This window comes from Camelus ferus, chromosome 12 (assembly GCF_009834535.1).
Source record: "Camelus ferus isolate YT-003-E chromosome 12, BCGSAC_Cfer_1.0, whole genome shotgun sequence".
Taxonomy (NCBI): domain Eukaryota; kingdom Metazoa; phylum Chordata; class Mammalia; order Artiodactyla; family Camelidae; genus Camelus; species Camelus ferus.
The window spans coordinates 57811809-57836189 of record NC_045707.1 but is presented as its reverse complement, the minus strand read 5'-3'; the positions used below and the strand labels follow the sequence as shown (position 1 = coordinate 57836189).

At 35.2% G+C, this 24381-nt stretch overlaps 1 protein-coding gene across 1 annotated transcript in view; it reads left to right on the top strand.

Moving 5' to 3' along the window:
• The window catches only part of OTOGL (otogelin like), a 118458-nt gene that overhangs the window by 51830 nt on the left and 42247 nt on the right, over positions 1-24381 (top strand). The window contains exons 24-31 of the mRNA XM_032493706.1: positions 4127-4261; positions 8941-9090; positions 11467-11586; positions 14213-14329; positions 15147-15303; positions 15970-15996; positions 20679-20846; positions 22588-22866. Coding sequence (XP_032349597.1) covers positions 4127-4261; positions 8941-9090; positions 11467-11586; positions 14213-14329; positions 15147-15303; positions 15970-15996; positions 20679-20846; positions 22588-22866 — 1153 coding nt within the window. The remainder of the gene's footprint in view (positions 1-4126; positions 4262-8940; positions 9091-11466; positions 11587-14212; positions 14330-15146; positions 15304-15969; positions 15997-20678; positions 20847-22587; positions 22867-24381) is intronic.

Sequence of the window (24381 nt, the reverse complement as noted above, 5' to 3'; positions counted from 1 at the left end):
AATGGTACGTATACTACCTTTCATTTACCTTACCTTCCTTTGGTCATCCTAAAGGTGACTGAAAAAAATCATTCCTCCTTAAAAAAAACTTTTCATATTTTTGACTAACTTCCTGTTTAGCAACTCTGATTGCCTGTACATCTTTTTTTTCTAGCTTAGTCCCATTGAAGAAAAACTACTTTAAAAGTACCTTAAAGTTTTAGACTCAAGGGATGGGCAGCCGATTAAATTTTTTTTCCAAATAGGAATCATTTACATGTATTAACTATCTTTGAGCCAATAATCCTTTATTCCCTAAAATGAGATTCTTAATGTGGTTTGTCTTCTGGGTGCAGTTTTTACTTCCATTTTTTGTATGACAAACATCCTGAAGACCAAGGAGTGAAACACAGAAAGACAACAACTTGGACCTTTATTGATATTTAGAATAATATATTTTGTCTACTTATGGTGGAAATGTTCACCCCAAATCAGTTCTTTATAGTTTTAGAAACATTTACATATCAGGAAAATCAGAAATATTTAAAATTAAGTTAAACTATATAATAAAACCTAAAGAAAATTGACCTCCAATTCTGATACATTAACATTGTCAAAGTTAAAATGGAAATAAAACTTATATTAATTTTATTTAATTTTTAAAATTCTGTGAGCAAAACTTTGTAGAAAGCTCTGGCATATTTTTAAAATTTATTTCAATAGGAAAATGAAAATCATGGAGTTTATTGAATTAATTCTTTAATGTTCTTTCAATAAATTAGTGTTTAATTTTCTACTTTATCCATGTAAGCTAACCCTTAAACATTGTATCCTTGTTGGAAAAATTAGGCAAGATATTTGTTATATTTTTCCATAAGATTCATCTCCCTTATTAATCTTAGATATTAAGGTTCAGTATGTAATTTGCATTGTAATAGTTTACCTACATTGGTAATAGACTCCATGTATTAAAATTTTCTAAAACATTTCAATAGAACATTAATATAGGTTTTCCAGTGTTTTCTTTCTTTCTTTCTTTCTTTCTTTCTTTCTTTCTTTCTTTCTTTCTTTCTTTCTTTCTTTCATTCCTTCTTTTTCTCATATTTAAGTCTACACTCTATGCCTCTATGTTGGGAGCTGTTAAACATACTGATATTAAGATATTAGCTGTGCCCTCAATTTTTTTATATCTAGGGGAGTTGTTAATAAATAAGAAGCTTTATGAAAGCTCTCTTGTGGGAATGTAACTGATTTTGACTAGAGAAGAAGTAAACAGACATGTTTCATGGAAGGGAGGCATTGGTCCTGGAGTATTTCACCCCATTATAACTAACTTCTTTACCAGTGTATTTTCAAGTAGAAGAACTTGTCAGTGAAGCACCTCAGGGTGGTCTTCCTTCTCAGTGACATTCTGCCAAGTGCTGGCTATTTCAGGGAACCAACAGTAGGGGATGCTGTAAAATTTTGCTTGCAAAACCATAAAGGAAATAAATATCCCAAAGAAATCCTGGGACAGGACAAAGATGTCACAAAGGTGACAACCGAAAAGTGGCTTTGTCTCCCAGGCAGCAGGAGTTCATGGATGTTCTGATGTCCTTCATGCAGCTGGAGCGATCTCTGTCTGAATGCTCTATTCTCCGCTTACTCAGGCTTGTTTTGGAACTCTGTGTTCTGTATCTTTTCTCTGTTTTTGCTTCAGTTCAGTCATTCTTTGCTTCCTCATACTTTAAGCTTACTCTCGCCTTTGTGGCCCCCACTCAACCTTCTATCCTCCCTATGTCTATTTACCTTCAGATCTTAAAACTTTTTTTTTTAACCAATATTTTCTGGTTCAAATGTGAGAGATAATCTAATTGGCTAGAGTTGTCTCCCCCCCCCCCCCCCCAATCTGCATTCAAGTCCCTTGGCTTTCAAAGAATGTACTGCTTTGGGTCCATTCAGCTGTGGAACATAAACCATGGCTGCCAGAGGCTACTGTAGCAGGGACTTTCTGTGGGGTAGTTACCCCTGCAAGGGGCTGGGGCCATGACAAGTCATAGACTGATATATTGAGTAAAATAACACACTTCCTTGAGAGCTGCTGACATTTCATGTTTTGGAATCACTTGGGAGAGAGAATATTCTGTATCAGTGTTTTCAGTACTTGGGCTTAAAGGGTTTGAAGAATCCATGTGGCACATGGCCGTTGACCTTTTTCCTTTAGCTTTGTAATCATTAGTTACTGTGTTGCTTAGCAACTCTGTAGCATTATCTCCAAACCTGATATTAAATTGAAATACATTAGAAATGGAAATTGGAGAAACCCGACTCTTAGGAATTGATATTGTTTCAAGTTGCTGTCAGCATAACATGATATTACCAGGCAGGCCATACAATATAGAATATGTCTTGGCATTTCTGAGTTAATATAAAGAATAAAGCTAACATTGAGGCACTTTAATTAATAGTAATATAAATGTAATGGCAATAGAAATGCTTTCAGCCAGCTTTTTACATCCCTAAATCTAAATAACTCTTCCAAGAGGAAGACCAAAACAGAACCCTGAATTATGTGTTTTTTTCTTCTTTGAAAATTGTTCATAAAGGCAGGAAAGTGTGGCATTATTTTTTTGAGTAGTACAATGCCATAATCATCTTAATGACCCTTATTATTCTCCTTTTCAAAATTTAGGCAATGCTTTGCACAAGAATTGTTTAATAAGAAGCAAAAGCTCTCGGTTCCTGTGACGTAAGGAAAATTGGGTCACAGAGGGACACATTAATTACTCTGTCAACAGCATTCACTGAAAACCCATCCTCTAGGCACTGTGCTATAGTAATTACTAATAAGACAGGAAGAATTTGGCCAAAGCAAGAAATATATATTGAGCTAGTGTTCATATTGTTGGTGATATAAAAAACTAAGTATGGAGAATTTACATCAAGACCTATTTGATTTCCAAACATTTTAAAGGCTTTTCTCACTTTGAAAATAAACACTGACCCACATGTGTAAAAAATAAAAAGAATTCAGGAAATGTGTATGAGCCTTTGAAAACTGCAATTTGAGTCCGAAGAGAGTTGTCACTTTCCTTCTGATGAAACTCCCACCTTCCATAAGTTAGTGGAGGACTCGTAGAGCAGTGTGGCTTTAACTTTTGTGGGGGATAAGAGCCACTTCAAGACTTTGATGAAAACCATGGACTTTCTTCCAAGAAAAATGCAGATACTCAAAAACAACATTTTACAGTGAACTTCCAGGGTCTATAGAAGTATTGAAACCTATCTATAAAACTGGGATACAAATGAGAAACCCTGACTCAAGAGCGAGTTCTTAGCGGATGGAGAGGGGGTGGCTGAAGGAAGGTGAGGTTGAGGTGACAGGTGAGCAGGCTCCAATTAGAGTGTGGGACTAAATAATATTCTCTGAAACTAAGGATTTCCTATAACCTACAATTGATTTTTCTCCTCAACCATCACTAGACCCTTCCTAATTTCTCTACAAATGGCATTAAAAAAAAGGGTTTTGAACTCTGTCTCTGCCCTTATTTAGCTAAATGACCTTGGACAATCATTTAATCCTTCTTAACCTCTGTTTTTTGATCTGTAAAATGGAGATAATACATAATTCAAGAATTATCATAAGAATTAAATGAGACAATGTAGGTAAAGTTCAAAAGAAACCCTCAAATGATATGCATTATATTATTTACTAACATGGTACCGAAGTTTTTAATTTATTTCAGTTTTATCTTGAGGCAGATAATTATTTAGCTGGAAAATGATTTAAAATAAAATGAAAGATGTTGTCTAAAATGCAAATATTTCTTTTAAAATTCCCCTAAGTGACCTGTCTTGTTGGGTATTTGATGGAAAGAAACTGGTTGATAAATTCGAGCTACCATTATAAAATGGAAAAAAAGCTTTGTTGGAACATTTTAACAGAAGATACTATAGATAAATGTTTAAGGATGGAGTTATCTTGGTATATTTTTACTAAATTCTTCACATTATTAGATCAAAATGATTTTTATTTTAGAGGTAAGTTGTATTTCAATTTCAACACAATTCATTGTAAATCTTGGCCTTCTTTAAGATTTGTTAACAAAAAATAGTATATATATATATAGCATATATTTGTATTAACATAATATTTTTGACATTTCAGAGTCCAGATGATTCAGATGTATCTGTCATTGCTCAGAACAAGAAATGCTTTGACAATGGTATTGTTTGCTCTAAAAGTGTTTTGATTTCAGTTGGGGACACTGAAATTTATCTGAATGATACTCCTTACAAACAGGTTAGTGAATTGGTTCTTTTAAAATCATTTTAACTTGTCCTGAGAATACTGAAAATAAAATAGAAGCAATTTGGGCTACTTTTCTCTATAAGTGGTTACTAGATTTAGATTTTTTTTCTTTGTCATTTTATGTGGCTTCAGTAAATCATACTTCACTTGTCTCTTTTGTTTGCATTTCACTTCTCCACATGACAATTCTCTCCCCTTTTCTTCATTCCCATGGTCGTCATTCTGTCCGTAGCCACTGTCACCTGTTACCTGGAGTACTTCCACATCCTCCACACTAGACTCCTGGCTTCCAGTCTTAGTTTCTCCCCTCTGATCCAACCTGCTGCACCAAAGCAACGGTGGTCTTTCTAAAATGGAGATCTAGTCTCCTGTCACTGTAGTGCTTCAAAACTCTCAAGTGTCTGCTCATTGGCCTTCCAAGACCTCACCAGTCTGGCCATTGCCACCCCTCCTGCCACACGTCTCATTACTTTCTCCCCTAAGCCCACATTCCAGAAGCTGGAGATGGTATTGGTTCTTTAAATGCTGTTATTTCTCTCACCTTTAGTTCTTCATGACTGCCTGCTCCACGTATTCCTACAAGTCTTATCTTAACTCCTTGAGGGAGCTCTTCCTCATACCCTCAACCTTTCTGACGGGATATGCATCATACTTTGGTGACATTGCTTATGTGGTTGTCTGTCTTCTCCATCTGCCTATGAGTTCTGTGAGAATCAAGACCACTGTTGTCTTTGTTCGTTCTGGTATCCTTGGAGCCTGCCCAGTTTGAACGAATGAATACATTTCCTTTACTCATTCAATGATTCATTCATTTATTTATAATATCTACTTTGTACCAAAATATGTGTTGGCTATTGGGTCTACAACAGTGGAAAAAATGCTGTGCTTGTCTTTAAGGAACGTATACTCAGGTGAAGGACACACCCAGGTCAGTGAGGCTGTGCAGTGTGACGTGCTCTGGTAGGAGGGTGTGTAGGAGGTCAGGAGAACCCCTAAGAAGAAGACCCGAGCCAGCCTTGATGCTCAGGGTAGTCGTGAAGAGCAGAGATTTAGTACTCACTTAGAACCCCTGCTCTACCACTTGCTAACCATGTCACTTTGGGCAACTTTACTTAACCCCTCCAAGCTGCAGCTTTCCCATTTGTATATTGGGATGATTATGGAATGTACTTCTTAAGCTCATATGAGGATTAGATGAAACAATGAAATTTCAAGAAATGGCTCTCCTCCTCTCCTTAACCCTCCTTATTTTGAAGGCTTAGAAGAAAGGCTTTGGATGAAATGATTTGAACTGAATCTGAAAAGACAAGTAGGTAGTAGCCACTTGGAGAGAGAGCAGAAAGGCAGTCAATACAGATGAGCAGTTCTGTTAAAGGGACCAGAGCTGGATGATAAAATGGCATGCTGGAGACCTGCAAGCAGTTGAGTTTGGTTGAATGATGTGGGGATAGAGGAGGGAGGAGTGTCCAGATTGACTTTAACACAGGAAGCTTGGGGACAAGGACAGTAGACAAGGAGGAGGCTGGTTCCAGACCATGGAGTAAGATATCTGAACGCATTTTGTGAAGAAGAAATTTTGGAATTAAGTAACATGATCTAACAGATGGCCTTTAATAAGTGGCCTCTCCTTGAGTTTTTAGAATACTACCTCTCAGTTTGATCTGCAAAACTTCTGCATTAAAATCATCTAGAATATTTACTTGAAGAGCTGGTTCCTTTTCTCCACCTCAGGAATTAGAATGGCTGAAGTTGACAGTCAGTATTTTCGTGGTACCCCAAATTCTTCTGCACATGAAGGTTTGAGCATCAGCACCATAGATCACAGCTCATGTCTCAGAAGTGTTGAGACCAACCAGGCAGCACTCAAGCTTTGAACAAAATAGAGTTTCTGCAAGTCACGTTGACATCTTTTTGAAGTAATCACTGTAGTTTGGGGTAGCCATCAGCTGGATATCCATTTATAAGTGAAGGTTCTCTCTAAGAAAAAGGATGTGTTAAAAAAGAGAAAACTTGGAGAGAAAATAGTAAATGCTCTTATGAAGACTGTTTGACACATATTTTGAAGTGGTAATGACAGCTCGGTGTAACTTTCATCTCCCAATTTTCACCTGAATGTAGGTGTTGATAAATCTCCTTCATATCAGTTGTGAAGTATGAAGTAAGATGAAGAAAAAAAAATCATAAAAATAGTTTGACTCTGAAAAATCCCCAACTAATAATTTTTCTTGAGCATCAAAAGTGAAAATAAATACCATTTATTTTATGGCAGATAGATTGCTCATTCAGGGGAAAGGAAAATAAAATCTGTTATTTTTTTTCAATACATGTACAATTCTAATTTTATCAAATATGTAGGATATAAACATTTTATAAATTTGTTTACGCTGCATTTTAAAAGTTTTAATTCTCCAGTTTTATAACTTATCTAACATCACCTGAGTTTGTTAAAAGTGCTATATTTCTCCTCTGCGGTGGGGGTCTCTGTTTTGGGCGATTCATAATACCTTGCCCTTATAAGGAGAAGCATCTTTACTTCGTAATCTGAAAAGAAAGGGAGGGATACAGTATCTCCTTTGAACCAAAGAGGATTGTTTCTCTTGTAGCAAACTGCCCTGTCTAATAAAAATGAAGGATTTAGCTCTACATGCAAATAGATTTTCTTTCACATCAGAATAATTGATACCAAAACAACCTGAAGGAATTCCAATAATAAGCTGCCTTCTCCAAAAATTTATTTTATGTTGCAATGATATGTCAACCAGTGTGAGGGAAGTTTAGTAGGAAAACACATGAAAAAAGTGTTTCGTGGATGGAAAAGGAGCCATAAGCCGCAAATATTTCACTTTGCTTCTTTGATTATTGCTGTTCAGGCTGGAAGCTGAGACCCGTGAGCAATGCAGGAAGGGGTTAAAAATATGTGAGTCACCCTTTATCTAGAAGGTGATGTTACTGCCGTAAACTTGACAAAGTGCAGCTTTCTAGGAGCTAACATTCACGTGGAGGGTGGAGACAGATAATAAAGCCAAAGACAAATCAGGTAATAGAAAGGTCCTGAGAAGTGTAATCAAAATAATAAAAGTAGTTCCTGTGGCAGACAGTGATGTGGGGCCTGGCAGGCTACACATTTTATGGACCTAGCGAAAAATGAAAACGTGGAGCCCCTTGTTCAAAAAAGGGAACATTGTTTTCCTTTGGTTTGCAGTCTCTCTTGAGCCACCACAGTGGTTTTTTTTTATTATTATTATTTAATGCCTCACTCACTCGGGCACTAGGATACTCCTAGGTTGAGGGCAGACCCTTGCAGGTACCAGGGGCCTTGCCCCATAACTCCATCTTGGCACTTGGGACTGGGAGGAAATGAGTTTAGGCAGAGTCCCGTAACAATATATACTCTCCTGTATAATACGCTGAGCACTTGTAAGCATGACCTTGAGCTTGGAGATTGAAAATTCCTTATGGACATGACTGACTATTTAATTTGCCCTATGAAAGATTCATAAAAATGTCCACTATAGTATGGTGTTTCCAAACTATCCTTTTGTTATTACTCGGGGGAGAAAAATAACCAAAGGATTTTGTACCTCCTTCCCAATTTTTATTTTGCTTCTGGTCATGTTTGTTTTACTTACTTTTGACTTAAGCATGTATTTTCAAAGTTGGTATATGAGCTAATTTCAACATCAGGTTCAACTGGGGTAGAACAGGGTAGAGCCCTTGCTCCTAAAGACATTACATGGTGTCATTTTAGGTTAAAGATACTCTAAATTTTCCCAGTGGGTTCCACCTTTAGTTTTCCCTACTATTATTCTTCCTAGCACATACATTATCTTCTTTTAAAATAGAAACATAGTCTGTCACTTTCCTATTCAAAAACCTTTACTGAGTACGTTTCGCATGTGAATAACAGTCATTGACTATGATGGGTAACTTGATGGCAGAAGGTCTCAGTCTGCTTGTCGTGGAATCCATGCCCCAGCCCTTTGGTGCTCTCCTTAGTCCTGAACAAATCTCAAACTTTCTTGCCCCTAAGCCTCTGTTCAAGTGATTCCTTCCGCTAGGAATGATTTCCCCCCCCACACTCATTTTTAGCCCTCTATATCCTCCTATGTATGGCCTCTTAAAAATCAGCAGTATATGTCCCACTTCTTGCAAGAAGCCTTCCTAAGTCCTTTTGATGAAAATTCATCTCCTCCCCTCCACCTCTCTCTTTCTGCACACACAGACACAGACACAGACACACACACAGATACAGACACACACACACACACATACACACACACACACACTGTGCTTTTGTTTTTCAATTACATAGGTAAAGTCATCCATTTTTAGTATTCAGTCATATTTATTCACCATCAGTACAGCATTGCTAAGTCGGCAGGTTATCTCCCCTAATGTGTCCTGCCCTTGTTTGTGCTCTTCTCTATAATTGAAATATCTTTTTCCTTTGCTCATTAATCCATGTTGAGCTTATCTACCAGTTTATGTCTTGTTACCAACTTTATGTTTTTTCCTATTTTATACATTTGTTTTGTCTTTCACTATAGAATTTAGGAAAGACAGGGCCAAGCAAAAATACTTATTGGTGAATATTAACTTAATATTCACATTTTGGTTAGAAAACAGGCAATTCATTTTTTTCTTTCTTTATTATTATTTTTTTTTTGAAGAAACGATCAGGTTTTTTTCTGGAAAATAAACCTACGTACCAGCTTTGGAAAGCAGGATACTACATGGTAGTATACTTTCCAGAGAAAGATATCACTGTTCTTTGGGATATGAAGACAACCATCCATATCAAAGTTGGACCACGGTGGAAGGTAAGTCAACCTACTTGGTAGGTCAGCCCAAATGAGATGCAAAAAATGAAATTGCATTGACTTTTTGATGTTTTACAGAAATAAAACAACTGCTGTTTTTTTTTAAGAAGTACGTTATAATTTCAGAATTACTAATCCATACCTTAGAGAAGAGCAATGTTACCAACTGGAGTACGGCGTTGTGTGCGGTTCTTTTTGACTTCAGCCTTATAGTATCCAGTTTTCCAAAGTTACGTAGGTCAACTTCTTCCCCCTCTCCCACCCTGCAGCGTGGTTATGTGATATATTTGACAGTTAAATTATTTTATTACAATTTGCATTCCACCTTTTCCTTCACATTCTGGATTTTTTTTTAAGTTTTCATAAGTAAATTCTTTTAAAATGTAAAATAATTTACTTTTATGGTCTATAGTTCTATAGATTTTAACAAATGCATGGAATTGTGTACCCACCACCAGAGTTCTATGTAGAATAGGTCCACCAACTCCCAAATTTCTCCCGTGTTGCCCCTTTTTTTTGTCAATTCCTACTTCTAACCCCTCACCCTTGGTAACCACTGATCTATTTCCCATCTGTATAGTTTTGCCTTTTCTGGACACAGTAGAAATGAAACCATGCAATATATAGCCTTTTGGGTCTGTCTTCTTTGACTTGGCAAATTTATTCAAGACACATCCATATTGCTGAATGAATTCATTGTTTGTACCTGTATACTGCTGAGTAGTGTTCTGTCGTATGGAGGTACTAATTTGTTATAGACATTAATGGTTGAAGATTCAATCTGGGTTGTTTACAGTTTTTGGTAATTTATATTTTAAATTGTTGTAATTATTGTTTACTATTAAATATTGTAATAAATATTTTAAAATATTTTTATTATTTAGATATTTAAATTTTTACTAAATGTTTTAAATTTATATGTTGATGTTGGTTTTGAAACATTGAAATATTTTTAAAAATCCGGTGTATCTGGAATTGAAATTGAGACTCATGAATATAGTCTGTGGCAACTTAGAGAAAATGGGAATAATAACAAATTCTGGTAAAACCATGGAAAATATACATATTTTTTAAAAAAATTAATGTTATAAATTTAAGAAAAGATTGTATATTGGTCATTTTCTTTCAACCCTAAGCAAAATAAAGCCCAAAAGTCTATTCCTCAGTGTTTGCTGGCATCTTGCATTTCTTTGATGAAGATGAAAAAACTTCAACTACATTTTCTGCCATTTTCCATTGTTTATCCTCCCTTCCCTACTTTTTGGAAACAAATTGACCATTTATTCTTCTACATCTCCCCTTACTTTTACTGCTGCCTTAAATTTTGGGGTGACCAACTGTCTTTGAAGAGGCCACTGTCTTTGAACAGATATTGTAGCTTCTGGAGCAGAGGCACCATAGAAAGCAGTGGCTGTGGCACTTGCAATGTCAGGGTTATTGTCAGCTTTGCTGGAGACACAGGCAGTCTACTTTACCGTTAACTAAGGGCAGCATATATATATGACTGGAACATTATGCTGTACACCAGAAATTGACACATTATAACTGACTATACTTCAGTAAAAAATATACATGAAAAGAAAGTTTAGCTTGTTTAATTTCAAAGTTTTAAGGAGGGTTTTCATTGTTTCTGGAAGATCATTCTTCTCTGAACTCTTAGTCTGTCTCCTTCCCAACAGTAAAGTTTGTCACGTTATTTGAGGAAATGCAGTGAATATTGTTGACGTGAATAATTCATATTGCACTTGTAGTAACCATTGTACAACTCACAACAAACTTTATAAAAATCAGGTAAATTTTCATTTATTGTGCCTCATGGTGGCATGATATATGAATATAAAGTTAACTTTTTCTTTAAAAGTTATGTTTTGAAAGTTTTGGCTTTTCAAAGTATTACCTAGAGAAAGAAAAATTATTTCTATTGTTTCAAAATTTGTAGTGTCACAAAACGGTGTTAAACATATCAAGAGGTGCTCTTTCATCATTAAAATATATGTGTATAAATACATACTATATATACACATATGGCTATAGACACACACATATATATACATATATATACACAAATATATATATACTGTAGTGTTTATATTATAGTTTTCCAAGTTATTTATATTATTAGTTGCCAATTCTAAGACATTGGTAAGTGTGGACAGATAAAATTTAGGGGATGGTAAAATATTTTTGAGAATCTAAATAGCTGTTAAATATAATTAAATAGATATGAAATTCCACCTTCTTGAGACATATTTTAAGTGGTTATTGTAGAAATTCTTAAAATACCTATTTTAAATCTCTTGAAAATTTTAGTGAATACTAGTCCTTAAGCGTGGAAGTGAATATAGAATATTTCATGGTAATTTTCTTTCACTTTAGAACAAATTATCAGGATTATGTGGAAACTTTGACAAATGTACTTCAAATGATATGACCACATCCAATAACTTAGAAGTAAGGAATGCCCAGGTATTTGGAGATAGTTGGGCACTAGGACAGGTAAGTGAAATAGATGCGTTTTAGAACTAAACAAATGTTTTTTGGTGTATTTATTCACTAAAACATTTTATTCCTCAGGAAGATTTATTTAAGTAACAGTGTTTTGTGCAGTATTTGTACAGTAATTCATAGTTGACAAACTGCTTTCACATTTAATTTCTCATAGTTCTTGTGACAATCTTGTAATGTAAAAGATATTGTGTCCATATAATAGGCAAAGAAATTGAGACTCAGGAAGGTTAAATGATTTCTCTAACATTGTATAACCAGTAAGCAGCAGGGGTGACTTTCAAATTCACAAATTCTAATCTCATGCTCTTCCTCTTACAGCAAAATGCTTTTCAAATGTATTTGCATTTCTAATGATGTAATTTTTGTCAACTTGAGGTAATGAATAAATGAAGGCAGAATTTCTTAGCATTTGTTTTCCAGGCTGTGTGGGGTGGGTAGGGATAAGAAGTGGATTTGTGGCCAACTACCTTTTGGAGCGGTTTGAATGAATTAAGTCAGACATATTTCATTTTTGGAGGATTTCTTGAGGCATTCCGAGAGAGGGATATGTTTGAAGGGATTCCCAAACTTACTGACACAGAACTTAGGTTTGTATGTCTTGGTTCTCAAGGAAGTAGGGTTTTCCATGGGACACTGAGAAATGCTGAACTAACTCAGAAAACAGTCAAATTGGAAATTTGTTGTACTCTTTTCTTCTACCTTTTTTAGCCTATTTTTCTTTCTAACTGAAAGGAGGGTCTGCTGCTACAATTTCCTCATTGGTTACTATTTGATCAGCTGCTTTACTACCTTGCCTAATTTACTAACATATCTCAATCTCTTCAAAAAACTGAAAAGGGATTGGGGTTAAGCATCCACTCAATTCAGTAAAATTTAAGTAATGTGATGTAAGTTGGAGAGTATAAAGGGTTTTTTTAAAAATATAAAATGTATTAAAGAATAACTAACTTGTAATAATACTTAAATATTTGGACCAATCAAAGAATTTTAGACTTACTATAACACATATTCTTACCTATACCTAATGGACAAAGCTGAAAATCAAATACTTTTTTTCATTCAGTAAGTTCTATTTAGCACTCAGTATTTTCCAGGATTTGTCAACAAACAATATGATTAAAACACAGCCACTGCCTGTGTTTAAAGGAATTTAAAGTCTATGTTAGTAGATGAGGTAGAAAAATTAACAATGAATATATGAGACAGGTGCGTTGATAGAGGTGTATACAGCATGGAGTTCGCGATGGTCAGAGGAAGGTTCTGAGAAGGTGCCATTGAGCTGAATCCTGCAAGACTTATAGCAGCTAGAACAGTGAAGATGATGGGAAAGAGTTTAACAGTAAAGCAGAGGGCAGCCCTTTGGAAGGTGTCAGGAGGACTGGAGTGAATATGGTGCCTAACAGGAATTTCAAGAAGTTCAATATGGCTGTGGTGGGAAGGTCTGAAGGAGGGAATGGCTGGAACACAAAATAAAGAGCTGTAAGCTGTGAGTGCTGTGATCTGGACTAAGGGCCCTAAGCTAGGTAAGAGGCCCTTATGATCTAGCTAGAAATGTCAAGTCAGTGAACATTTAGAAAACTACTCAAATTTGAGAGACATCAAAGATTTGAAACAACAGCATTTGTTGAAAGACTGTATAAGGAAGGATGAATTTGGAGAAGGGAAGAAAGTCTCCTACCTTCCTGGCTTACTGGTTAGACGCTGAGGCAGTGCAAAGAGGAGAGTGTGTGGTAGGGGACAGTGGGGACGATACAGCAGTGTAGAGATAAATACAGTTCAGGATGTTTTGAGAGAGAAGGGAGGACAGAGATACTTATGTGAAAATGTCCAAGTTTTGAGGTTCAGAAAAGAGATCTGGACTGAAAATACGGATTTGGCAGTTCCTGATATATTCAGGTTGCTGAAGCCATGAGAAGTGTATACAATGAAAAAAAAAAAGGAGATCTGAGGATGAAGCCTTAAAACAAGGGTGGCGGGGATAGGGAGGAGCATCCAAGTGAATGAGGAGGAGACCCAGCAGAAGATGGTGCCACCAAAAACACGAGAGACGCGTCAGAAGGGCAAAGTATTCAACAACATCAAAGACAGGGAAAGATCAAGTGAGAGAAGACTGAAAAGTTGCCTTTGTATTTGGTAACGAAGAGATCCAGGATGACTTTTCCCAGGGAGGTTTCAGGGAGGTGGATTAGGAGAGGCAGAGATCAAACTGTTGAGTGTATGGGAGGTGAGCCGGTAGGCACCTGAGTCTGTGCAACCCCTCGGAGGATGGCTTGTGACAGAAATGAAAGAGGTGAAAATTAAAGGAAGGGAAATAATTTGTTTATGTCATTTTTTTTTAGTCATGTCAAGCTGCACTTGAAAATTTAAACATCATTTACCTTCACTCTCTAATATTGTCATGATTTTAGTAGTAAATTTAGTTGCCGTCAACAATAATATATGCTCTTAACACTGAATTGGCCGAGCGCAGGTGCTTTAGGTAAAGACCGTCTAAAAGAGTGAGAATATATTAGGTGTGGTTGTAATGAATGAAGTCAGATTAGGTTACCCTAGTTTCAGCTTCAGAAGTCACCCTTTAAAAGCTTTCTTTTCTCCCTGAACTTTTTTTCCGCAGTGTGAAACCCCAAGTGAATCATTTAAACCCTGCGAGGCACATCAAAACAAATTTCCTTACGCCAAGAAGGAATGCTCCATTTTGTACAGCGATGTTTTTGCTCCTTGTAGCAATGTGGTAAATAAATGTTTTACTAAACTTTCCAATTTAAACAGATATTGCTGTGTGTATAATATTGAGACAAACAGGACAAATAATTTAGCTACCCATTGGCTTTTCAGGTGTACTACCTAAATCCTTGTTAGGAAGACGAATTTGGTAATTTGTTTTTTCTGTACACTTGACACATTTAGTTGATTTATGTTCTCCCTCACTCCATCTTATTTGACAGTGTACATTTTTACACAATATTTGTAATGATCTATTTTATGTCCATCATCAAAGCCATAAATGACTGATCAAGGCCAAAAATGTTTATTGTATTTTCACAGCATGCCACCAAATGAGCATTCTTCTCTTTAACCCAAAGTATAGTTTAAAAGTATTATCAGTGGTGCATTTAAAATGGTTTTAGAAGCACATTCCAAGATGGAATGTAATTTATTTAGAAATTTAACTTTCTAAATGTCTTTCTGACATAGTAATTTTAGGTCCCAATGGAAGTTTAAAAAATAGTTCAAGATCTTATTAAAAACTAAGTAAAAGTACATTTGGAAGCTTCTACGAAATATGAATCTGTTGTATTGCAGATGTTGAAATTATATTTGTTTGTTAGTCCCCTGTTTTGCTAGTTCTTTGATCTTACATTTGTCTAATAAATTCCTTTCCCCTTTGGGAAAATAGAGATTTGAGATACTGAGAACTCTAGGTGGCAGTGTTAGGCAGAGAACAGCAAATTTTGAAACTGTCCCAGTGAGTTTCTTTTAGAAGATTGAATTTAAATCGATTGTAATAGTACTTTTTGAAATTACTTTATCTTTCACTTCATTTTCAGATTGATGTTACTTCTTTTGCCAAAAATTGTCACGAAGACACATGTAACTGTAACCTGGGTGGGGATTGTGAATGTTTATGCACAAGCATCGCAGCGTACGCATACAAGTGTTGTCAGGAAGGGGTACCAGTTCACTGGAGATCATCTACTGTTTGTTGTGAGTACTCAGAGCATCGTCCCTAGGTGGGAACCTCATAAAGAGATCCACAATGTCTTACCATAGAACTAATGCTATGGAACTCATGGAAATAGAATTTCTTTAAGATGGGTAAATTTTTTACTCTTTTGACAATCAGATAAATTGTGGTATAGCTAAAGGATTTATAAAAGAAAACTTTGAGGTGACTCTTCTGTGTTTGACTGCTATCACTGTAACATTTGAACTATAAATTATTTATATACGGTCTCGGAGAAATTGTTTATGAGTCCATTTCTCTTATGGCTGTGAAGTTCCACTGTTCCAATTGTAAGAAACACAGTTTAAAAAATATCATTTTGAATTTGCTTTCAGATTTGATTCTTTAAACTTTTCATTTATTTGTGTAGATAGTAAGTCATCTGAAGAACAGCTTAAGATTTTAACAGTCTCCGTAGACATTGCTAAATTGGCAGATATATCTGCCTACCTATAAAATAATCTTAGGAAATTTAATGAATTATAACACATCACTCTTAAAGAATCCTTTTTGCTCAGAGAAAATTCCCAAATAATGATGTCATTCTGAGTTCTTTCACCTGGTCATTTATAAACCACATTTTGCATGTATTCAGGTAAGTGGTCAGATTCTTATGTAGTCTAATATTTCTTCTTTTTTTCTTTTAGCACTTGATTGTGAATATTACAATGAAGGTATGTGACATTTTAAGAATATCACTATAGTATTCTATTAAATGTATCTGAAGATTCAGGAAACAACTCAGGGAACAAAGTAGGAATAGTTCATAATTTGGCATACAGTGAACCCTTGAACAAGGCAGGGGTTGGGGCACCAACCCTCTGCACAATCGAAAATCCACGTATGGCTTATAGTCACCCTCCATATCCGCCGTTCTGCACTCTCAGATCCAACCAACCATGGATTGTGTAGTACTGTAGTATTTACCATGGAAAAAAATCTGCGTGTAAGTGGACTTGCTCAGTTCAAACCCGTGTTGTTCAAGTGTCAGCTGTATGACCCAAGGAAAGCCACTGCCTTCTAAAATGTACCTAAATTTCTAAGTATTTGTGTTAAAATTTACTCCCTGGAAAATAAAAAAAGTTTGTAATGAAGTCCTCAGTACCTAGGAGGCACTCAGTAGTTTTTGAATTGTATGAATAAATGAATGAGTCAAGCTAGCTAATTTTTTTTAGGTAAAAAGAATGAAAGACATATACCAGATGAATAAATATGGATATTATTCAAACTTTTATTATGTTGTGGAAATCAAAGAAATGAACTCTAAATGTGACAATAATAATACAAGGAATTTATTTAGCCATCATTGTAGGCAAAATAATTATTTCTGTATTGTCATAATGAGAACTTAACTGATTTAGTAGTGGTAATGAAAATCTCCTAGTTTCCTTCAAGTATTCAGATTTGCAACGAGAAGTCTAAGAGGAGTGCTACCCAAAACTAAGGCATAGATGAAGAGACAAAGAATTACATCCTCAGTGAAAATGCCAGACGTTAGCAGAATTGAAGCCTGCTTTTTGTCAAACCTATTTATTGAGGAAGGCATAACCACTTAAACCTAATTTAGACAAATAAGATGATCCAAGAAGGTGTCCATTTTGTCAGTAACTGAACAAATTCTGACCCATGTTGGATGGATTAGAGTAATAGTTATAGGAAAATTGAGCCATTAAAAAAAAAAAATCAAGCAACCAATCCAAAGTATTTTTGGTGACTTAGTAAGCCAGGCAGAATCTGTCAGCTATAAAAGTACAAAGAAAGCCAGAACATTTTAGTAAAACAGAGATGATGAATTAAAAAGAAAATGGACATTTTAGTCTTGTGGATGTTTTTGTTATGTCTAAAGAAGTTTGAGGAGGTGAAAAAAAACCCAACATTAAGCAAATTCTATGTTAATTAAAGAAAATTTAAACCAAACATATTTCCTGTTCAGGATTTTAAACACACACCTTTGCCCCACCCCCACACACACCCACTCCACATCAGTCCTTTGGACGCGATGCTTAAAATGAGACTGATTGTCTAATGTTAAGTACATAATAGTAACAACAGCTTTTGTTGTATTAACTATACCTATATCATATAATTTAAACTTCAAAATATGCCTGAAAGACATAACTTTTTATTAGTAGTAGTTAACACTTTACAAAGGAGGAAATTGAGGCGCAGAAGAATTAAACAACTTGGTCAAAGTCATTTAGCTAAAATGTGGTGAAAGGACTCATAAACAATGTAGGTTCAGAACCAATGAGCTTGACTTCCATGCTACACTGCCTAGTGACGGTTAGCACGTCCTAGTCTGGGAATGATCACCGCACATCATTATCGTATGCTCTGCACAACATACACAGACGTCAATTTGAGAAAATGCTCCAACAACTTCCTCACTTAAGAATTCTTGCCTCACACAGTTCTGCTGTGAAAATCTCCATCTGTGCCTTTGTACTTTCTGGCATCCCTTCTGTAGTCCCTTGGAAACAGAAGCAGAATTTTCTATGAATATTGAATTTCTACCTCTTGCTGCTTGGTACATTTTGCTTTTTGTCAGTAAGTCTGCTGCACTTCTAGTGGTGGTTCTTTTTTCAAGTGTGTTACAGGATTCTTCAAACCAGTTATTGTAGTTTCATCTCTAACACTGTATTGGTAATACTCAGAGGGTGAACATGGGGCATTTGCCCTTCATGAGACCCATGAAAGACAGAGATTCTGTTTCCTATGATCAGAGTAATAGGAAGAAGAGTCAACCTGCCAAGGAGAATAAAAGATTGTAAAAGTAATGTGATGAAGGTAGATCATTGAAGTGGAATAAAGAATTGTGGAAATTGTTGATGGTAATAAAAGAAATTTGTGTCAAATGATTATCTTAATTTCTTTCATTGCAACTAACTTAACAACTATTGTAAACTTACGTAGTCTTTGGGCATTCATAACTGGCATATTTCTCTGGACACTGTTATTAAGATATATAAGTTATTCAAAGTGAATGCAGAGGTAAATAATTGTGATTCTGTAGGAGGGAATTTTTTTTTTAAAGTGGGAAAATTCATAGGATACTGCTGAGATAAGTCCAATCATCTTTCACACAATGACTGTCTAGAATATCTTCATGTTCATTTTGATGGCATTTGCTAAAAATATGAAGGTTTTATTGCTGTAAGGAGCAAGGACTTCAAAATCCTGCTAAAAATTGTTATACAAGTTTTAAGCTCAGACTGACTTTATTAGATCAGATTTGCTTAATATTGTGTTTAATCACTACAGGAAATGATTGCTTTTAATAGACAGTGAAATTGTAATTCTACCTTGAAGAAGATTAGTGCTAAAGTCAATGAGGTTTATACCTCAGTTGCTAGTGAAAATGCAGGAAACCATTCCAGACACAAGAAATCCATCAACTGGCAGTCAATTCAGAAGCTTTCCATTTTTATATAAATGGATTTCTCAGATGACAGTTGTCTCCTCAGTTGCTGTAGTTAAGACGCTAGTGCAGTGGGGGATAGAATGTTTGGTTTAGTGGTCTGTATGCTTTCTCCCCTTCTCTTGGACATCTGTGAGGGTACTTTAAGCCCCCATGCTGTAGTTGTATATTTCTTCTTCATTTTGGATTGCACCTCATAATTTACATGCTTATCTACATATTTGTATACTATTTACAGATTGACACAAATCTACACTTTTATAAATCGAGGTATATTTTTATCTTGGAAGTGTATGTTGCTCTTGTTTTCCCTAGAAAATGAGCTAGTAGGTAGTGGAGGCTAATGATATCATTCTCTTTGATTGTTGTAGATTTTGGCACATCAAGAAACACTGTGCATGGTATTTGTAATAGTGGTGGGGAGTCCACTGCTGCCAGGCTCGTGGAGGAATTCTCCACCGTATCTGTTCAGCCCCGTCATGGTGTGGGGACAAAGTTTTTCAAATCTCTATCTATATTCAAGGTGTCAGAGTTCCCAAGAAAGCTCTTTCCTCATGGCTTAGAAGTGCCCCCAGCGGCTCCGCGGTGAGATGTCTCAGCTGATGAGTTGGTGGAGGGGGTGCACTTGAAGATGACTTGACCTATGAATCCCTGCCCCTTCTCCTGGTCCTCGTGATGGAAATTTTGTTTCTTGGTCTCATTTCTATTTGAGGGAGTTTTTAACCCTCAAATCCAGTTATCTTCTCCCCTTTCTCTTAGTCCTGGCTTTCATCCTGAAAAAGAAAAAATCCCAGGTTGTGGATTTCTTTGAATCTTTTTTTTCCTCCCTCTTAAATGTGGGCTGGGAAAGGAAGACTGTCCTTGAGATAAAAATTGGAGAAAAGAGGGAAAATGAAGTTCACTGAGAGCAACCAGATTGATCTTTTATGATACCACTTTTACACCTGTATTAATTAGCATTTTATGTAACCTACATCATAAATATCTACATATACCTGTAAAAAAATATATGGCTAATAATTGTGTAATTTAATTTTGATAATTCAGAAGAAACCTCAAAGTTTTACATTACCTCACTTATTCTAGAGCATTAAATGTTATAGAGATTGGGTTGAAGGTAAACTGATCATATTATTTTACAACTTAACACAAACTTTTTAAAAATATCAGTGAACTTTAAAAAAATAATTTATATACTTTTCTTTATAAGGTGAAGTTTGTAGAAATATTATGTTAATCGAGTTTCAGGTTTGGTTCTACATTAACTGGTTTTTTACTATAGTAAGTATTTTCTACTTTATATGGAACCATTTAAGTGCATGGAAATGGTAGCATAAGTAAAATGACATTTGACTTCTTTGTTCAGCATCATCCTATTTTCATTTTTATAGATACACCTTCACTGATGAAATTCAGTAATTCCCCAAACAGTACAATATTGTATATCATACCTGTGAACTATGTTTTAATGCAATGCAACCTACTAGGGAGAGATGATTTTTAGAAGACTATCAAAATACCAGACCATTGATAGAACAAAACTTAAGTTTACTGAGAGTAGATAACAATCTTGTAATATTATAGTGGGAGGTTACCTAGACAGACTTCATCATACAGATGAGAAAATCTGAGGTCTAGAAAGCTTATGTCAACCTTCTCCCCGTCGTTGCTATACATACGTGTACATATACATTTACACATACACATTCATGTATATAAATATTCTAAGTTACATATTTTAAACATGTATGTGTATATTCCAAGTCAATATAATATATCCTTTTTGAAAACATTTCAGTTATTTTGTTAGTGATAAATTTTAAATGCTCAATTCTTTTTAGATTATTTTTTGTTATTAAAATGTATTCCATTGAAATGATAGCTTGAAATGTAAAAATCCCATGCCAACTTATAATTTTCTCATTTGTATTTAACTAGGGCTTGGAGAAGGACCATATATGCTGGCAAGTTATGGGCAGAGTGGCCTTATTCTGGGGGCCAATATGACCAGTAGAAACGTTTTCTCTCTGCCAAGAAGTAGTATTCATGGCAATTTCTTTTTTAATTTTATGATCACTCCGGGCCTTTTCACAGAGAAGGCATCATGTGAGTATAATTTCCAATTGAAAATAAGAATTTAGTTTTCCACTTACATTGTTTCATTTATTCATGCAGTAAATGTTAAATGGGGAATCTAGTATATATATTACATTTTTCTAGGTGCTCTAAAGGGTATGAAATAAAATAAGACCATGGTAAATGAACCAGCTATCTCTTTTGCATATAAAATAATTTATTTGTTTATCTGTTGGCATGTATAGATGCAATTAGAATTGCAATTTTTTAATTGAGTTTTTGGTCTCAAATAAAGCACAGCTTAAATTTTCATAGTATTAATCACAGAACTTAATTTGTAATTTTTGAAAAATAGTTCATTAATAATTAACATGTGAAAGATTTTAATGCCAGATTAAACTAAAAGACAACAGCTGTGATTTGATATCAAAGAAGTTAAATATTAGGAGCATAAATCAAAGTCTGGATAGTCATTATAACAGTCTATTATCCTTATGATGCTTTGTCTGTCTGGGCACCAGGCCCCACATTTACTGGTTTGCAGCTGCAGATCTATACCCATTATATCCACTTGGCTCCTGTTCTGACTGGTGGTTAATGTCCTCTTCTGATCTGTGATGTTCAGGCTACATTGTTACTCTTCTAGCCCTATTTAGAACCATGAATGGTGTGTTCCAGAAACTTAGAAAATACTTATTGAATGAATGAATCCAACTTAACTTTCTCTCATTTGGAGAAATCTCCTGATTTTCCATTTAAAATAAATTGCCTTATTCTTGTAAAAAGAGCTCCTTTGGTTCTTTTTTAATCTGTGAAAATCACAGTCTGAAGTTCTAATTTATATGTTAGTTAAATATCTTTTCTCATAAAAATTTCTTTTATTCTTCCTGCATCTTTCAGTGCTTAGCAGAGTAAATTTTAGGACACAATAAATGTTTTTGGAATAGTTTATTGGATTTGAAAGAGCCCTTCCTTTTATGATTTACAGTAGCTAATGTTTTTAACAGAAAAATCCTAATAGATTTAAATTAAGGAATTAAGACCTAAAGAAATAAAGATCTAAGAAATTAAATCTAAAATCTCAATTAAGAAACGTATCGTGGGTTTTACAAATATAAGGGAAACTTTCAAAGCACGTAACAAAAAAGGATGGCACTTCCCACGTGCTTTGTAATTGTTCATTAGCTGGTTGATCATCTTTGGGAAATTAACAATAAAATGTTGAGCAGTTAGCCTTTTATAATGCAGTGAAATCACCTGCAAGAACATTTGCTCATTGGGAACCCAGTGATGTTGAAATGCAGTGACATGTCTGAATTGATCTGTTTCTCTAGTCTCTTATTCCTTTCTATCATCCAATTTAGCCATTTGTAGATTTTATACCTTTTAAAAGGTTAAAGCTTGCAGGTACAAATATGTGTCCAATTAATTGTTTAATTACTTGTAGGAAATTGAACGATTCGGGGTCCTAAGTTGACGTTTCTTTTTCCCACCAAAGGCATAATCAATTATTTAAAACATAGGCCTTAACAGAGAGTGATTTTTTTTTTAAGAGCTGTCACTGTTATACATTGCACTAAAATACTACTTTTTCTTTTAGAGGTCTTATAATTCACTTCCAAAATCTTTGGGGTTGCCATTAACTGTGTATGACAATTGTGCAATTCTATTTTTGTCAACTTTATAAATGAATTTTTATCATGCCAGTGCTGATGATCCGCCTTCTCCAGAGGACCCGGGGAGTTGTCAAACAAACTGCTCTGTTTTACAGCATTGGCGCTTGTTTCCTTGGAATCTGCTGAAAGGCCAAACTACTTTCTCTATGTCCACGATGATGACACTCTGAGTTTGAAACTGTGGGAGGCGAATTCAGCCTTTCATCAGAGAGCCACATTTTTCCACCATCAGAGTCTCTGGATTCCTGGTTATAGTGCATTTGAGCTGTACAGCAAGAAAGGCTTTTTCATCATATTGACAGACTCCAGTGCCAAAGCATCAAAATATGATGATTCTGAAGAATTTAAACATTTAAGTAGCTTCAGCATAGAAGGTATGTTTTCTGAGATCTTCAAATACAGATTAAGTAGTAATTTAAATAATGGCAGAATATTTATTAGGTTTTATTTTTAAAATCATTTTTAATGTGTATAATTAGTTGTATGACCTTTTATGACCTTAATAAGTTTCTTAACCTCTCTGTCCCTCAGTTTACACATCTGTAAAAAGGAAGAAATAATAATACTTATTTTATAGGATTATTGTACTACATAAGTTAATGAGGTGAATTGTTTAGATCAGCCTTAAATAATGGTTCTTCTTTGTTTGTTTGTTTGTTTTATGATTGCCTTCAGTGCTGTCTGAACTTTGTAAATAGAGATTACCTATGTCTTTTTGTTGTCTGGTTTTGTATCTACTTTTTCTTTCATAGAAGGCAACTTCTCATATAGTCTGATTCTTAATGATAAAGACAACATGTTTCTCTTTGTCTTTTGAATACTAACGGAGTCTGGTTCCACTGACCCCTGGAAGATTTTTCTGATTCAGCCAAACCTGATCTTATTTCTAAGGATGCTTGCAGTTCTATAGCTATTGAATTTTCTAAACTTCAGAGAGGAATCCTTCACTGCTCCATCCCATGTTTAAAAGTCATGCTTTGTTTTCAAAACCTAGGAGCTTTGGGTCTCCCAAACAAATTATTTCATTCTAACCAACCCTTCTAAGTCAATCTAAGAGAGTTAACCATTTGCCCTTTTTGTTGTGGATACATGTCTGTAAATCTCCATAGTTTTTGGATTTTAGAAATTCAAATTGAGCTTCAAATTTTTGCCTATTGAATGGGGTTCCTGAACTCATAAGAAAAAGAGTCACTGACATGCCTGTACAACATTCTACCAAGTGAATGTGATATTTTTGCTTGAATTTACTTAACAGTTGAATTTTGCAAGCCTCTATTTCCCCTTCAATACAGAAATCTGTTCCATTAGAACCAGACCCAGTGGCCCTACCTGAGCTTTGGACAATTGCAGCCAGTGGCATCGTCATAATCTGAGAAACTCATCTTTGCAGACTTCTCAAACCTATAACATCTAGGGGTCTATTCTAGACTTGAAACCAAACTTCTCGCAGGACTCATGATCACAGTAACCCAGGTCTAACAATTATTGTAATGTTTAGATGCATTGATGCCTTCCAGAAAGCCTTATTTTCCTTCCCATACTTTGAAATTGAACTCTATATCCAAAGTCCAAGAAACAGCCTGTTTTCTGAACTTTCTGTCTTATGGAGCTCTGTTCTTCAGAGATAGGTTTGGACTGCAGCAGAAGGACTGGTCTATGATGTGGGAAGGGGAAAAGAGTATCAGACTATGTAGGAGAAAAATCTTCAGTGAAGGGAGGTTTTATAATTTCATGCGTATATTATTAAAACCTACTCACTCATTTTTGTAATCAGATTACTTACCATGTACAAGACAGTGAGCTATGTTCCGTGAAAAGAACAAAGGTGGAGTGTTTTCCCTAGGTTTGACGTCAGGACACATATGTCTTTAGTCTTGCCATTTTTCTAA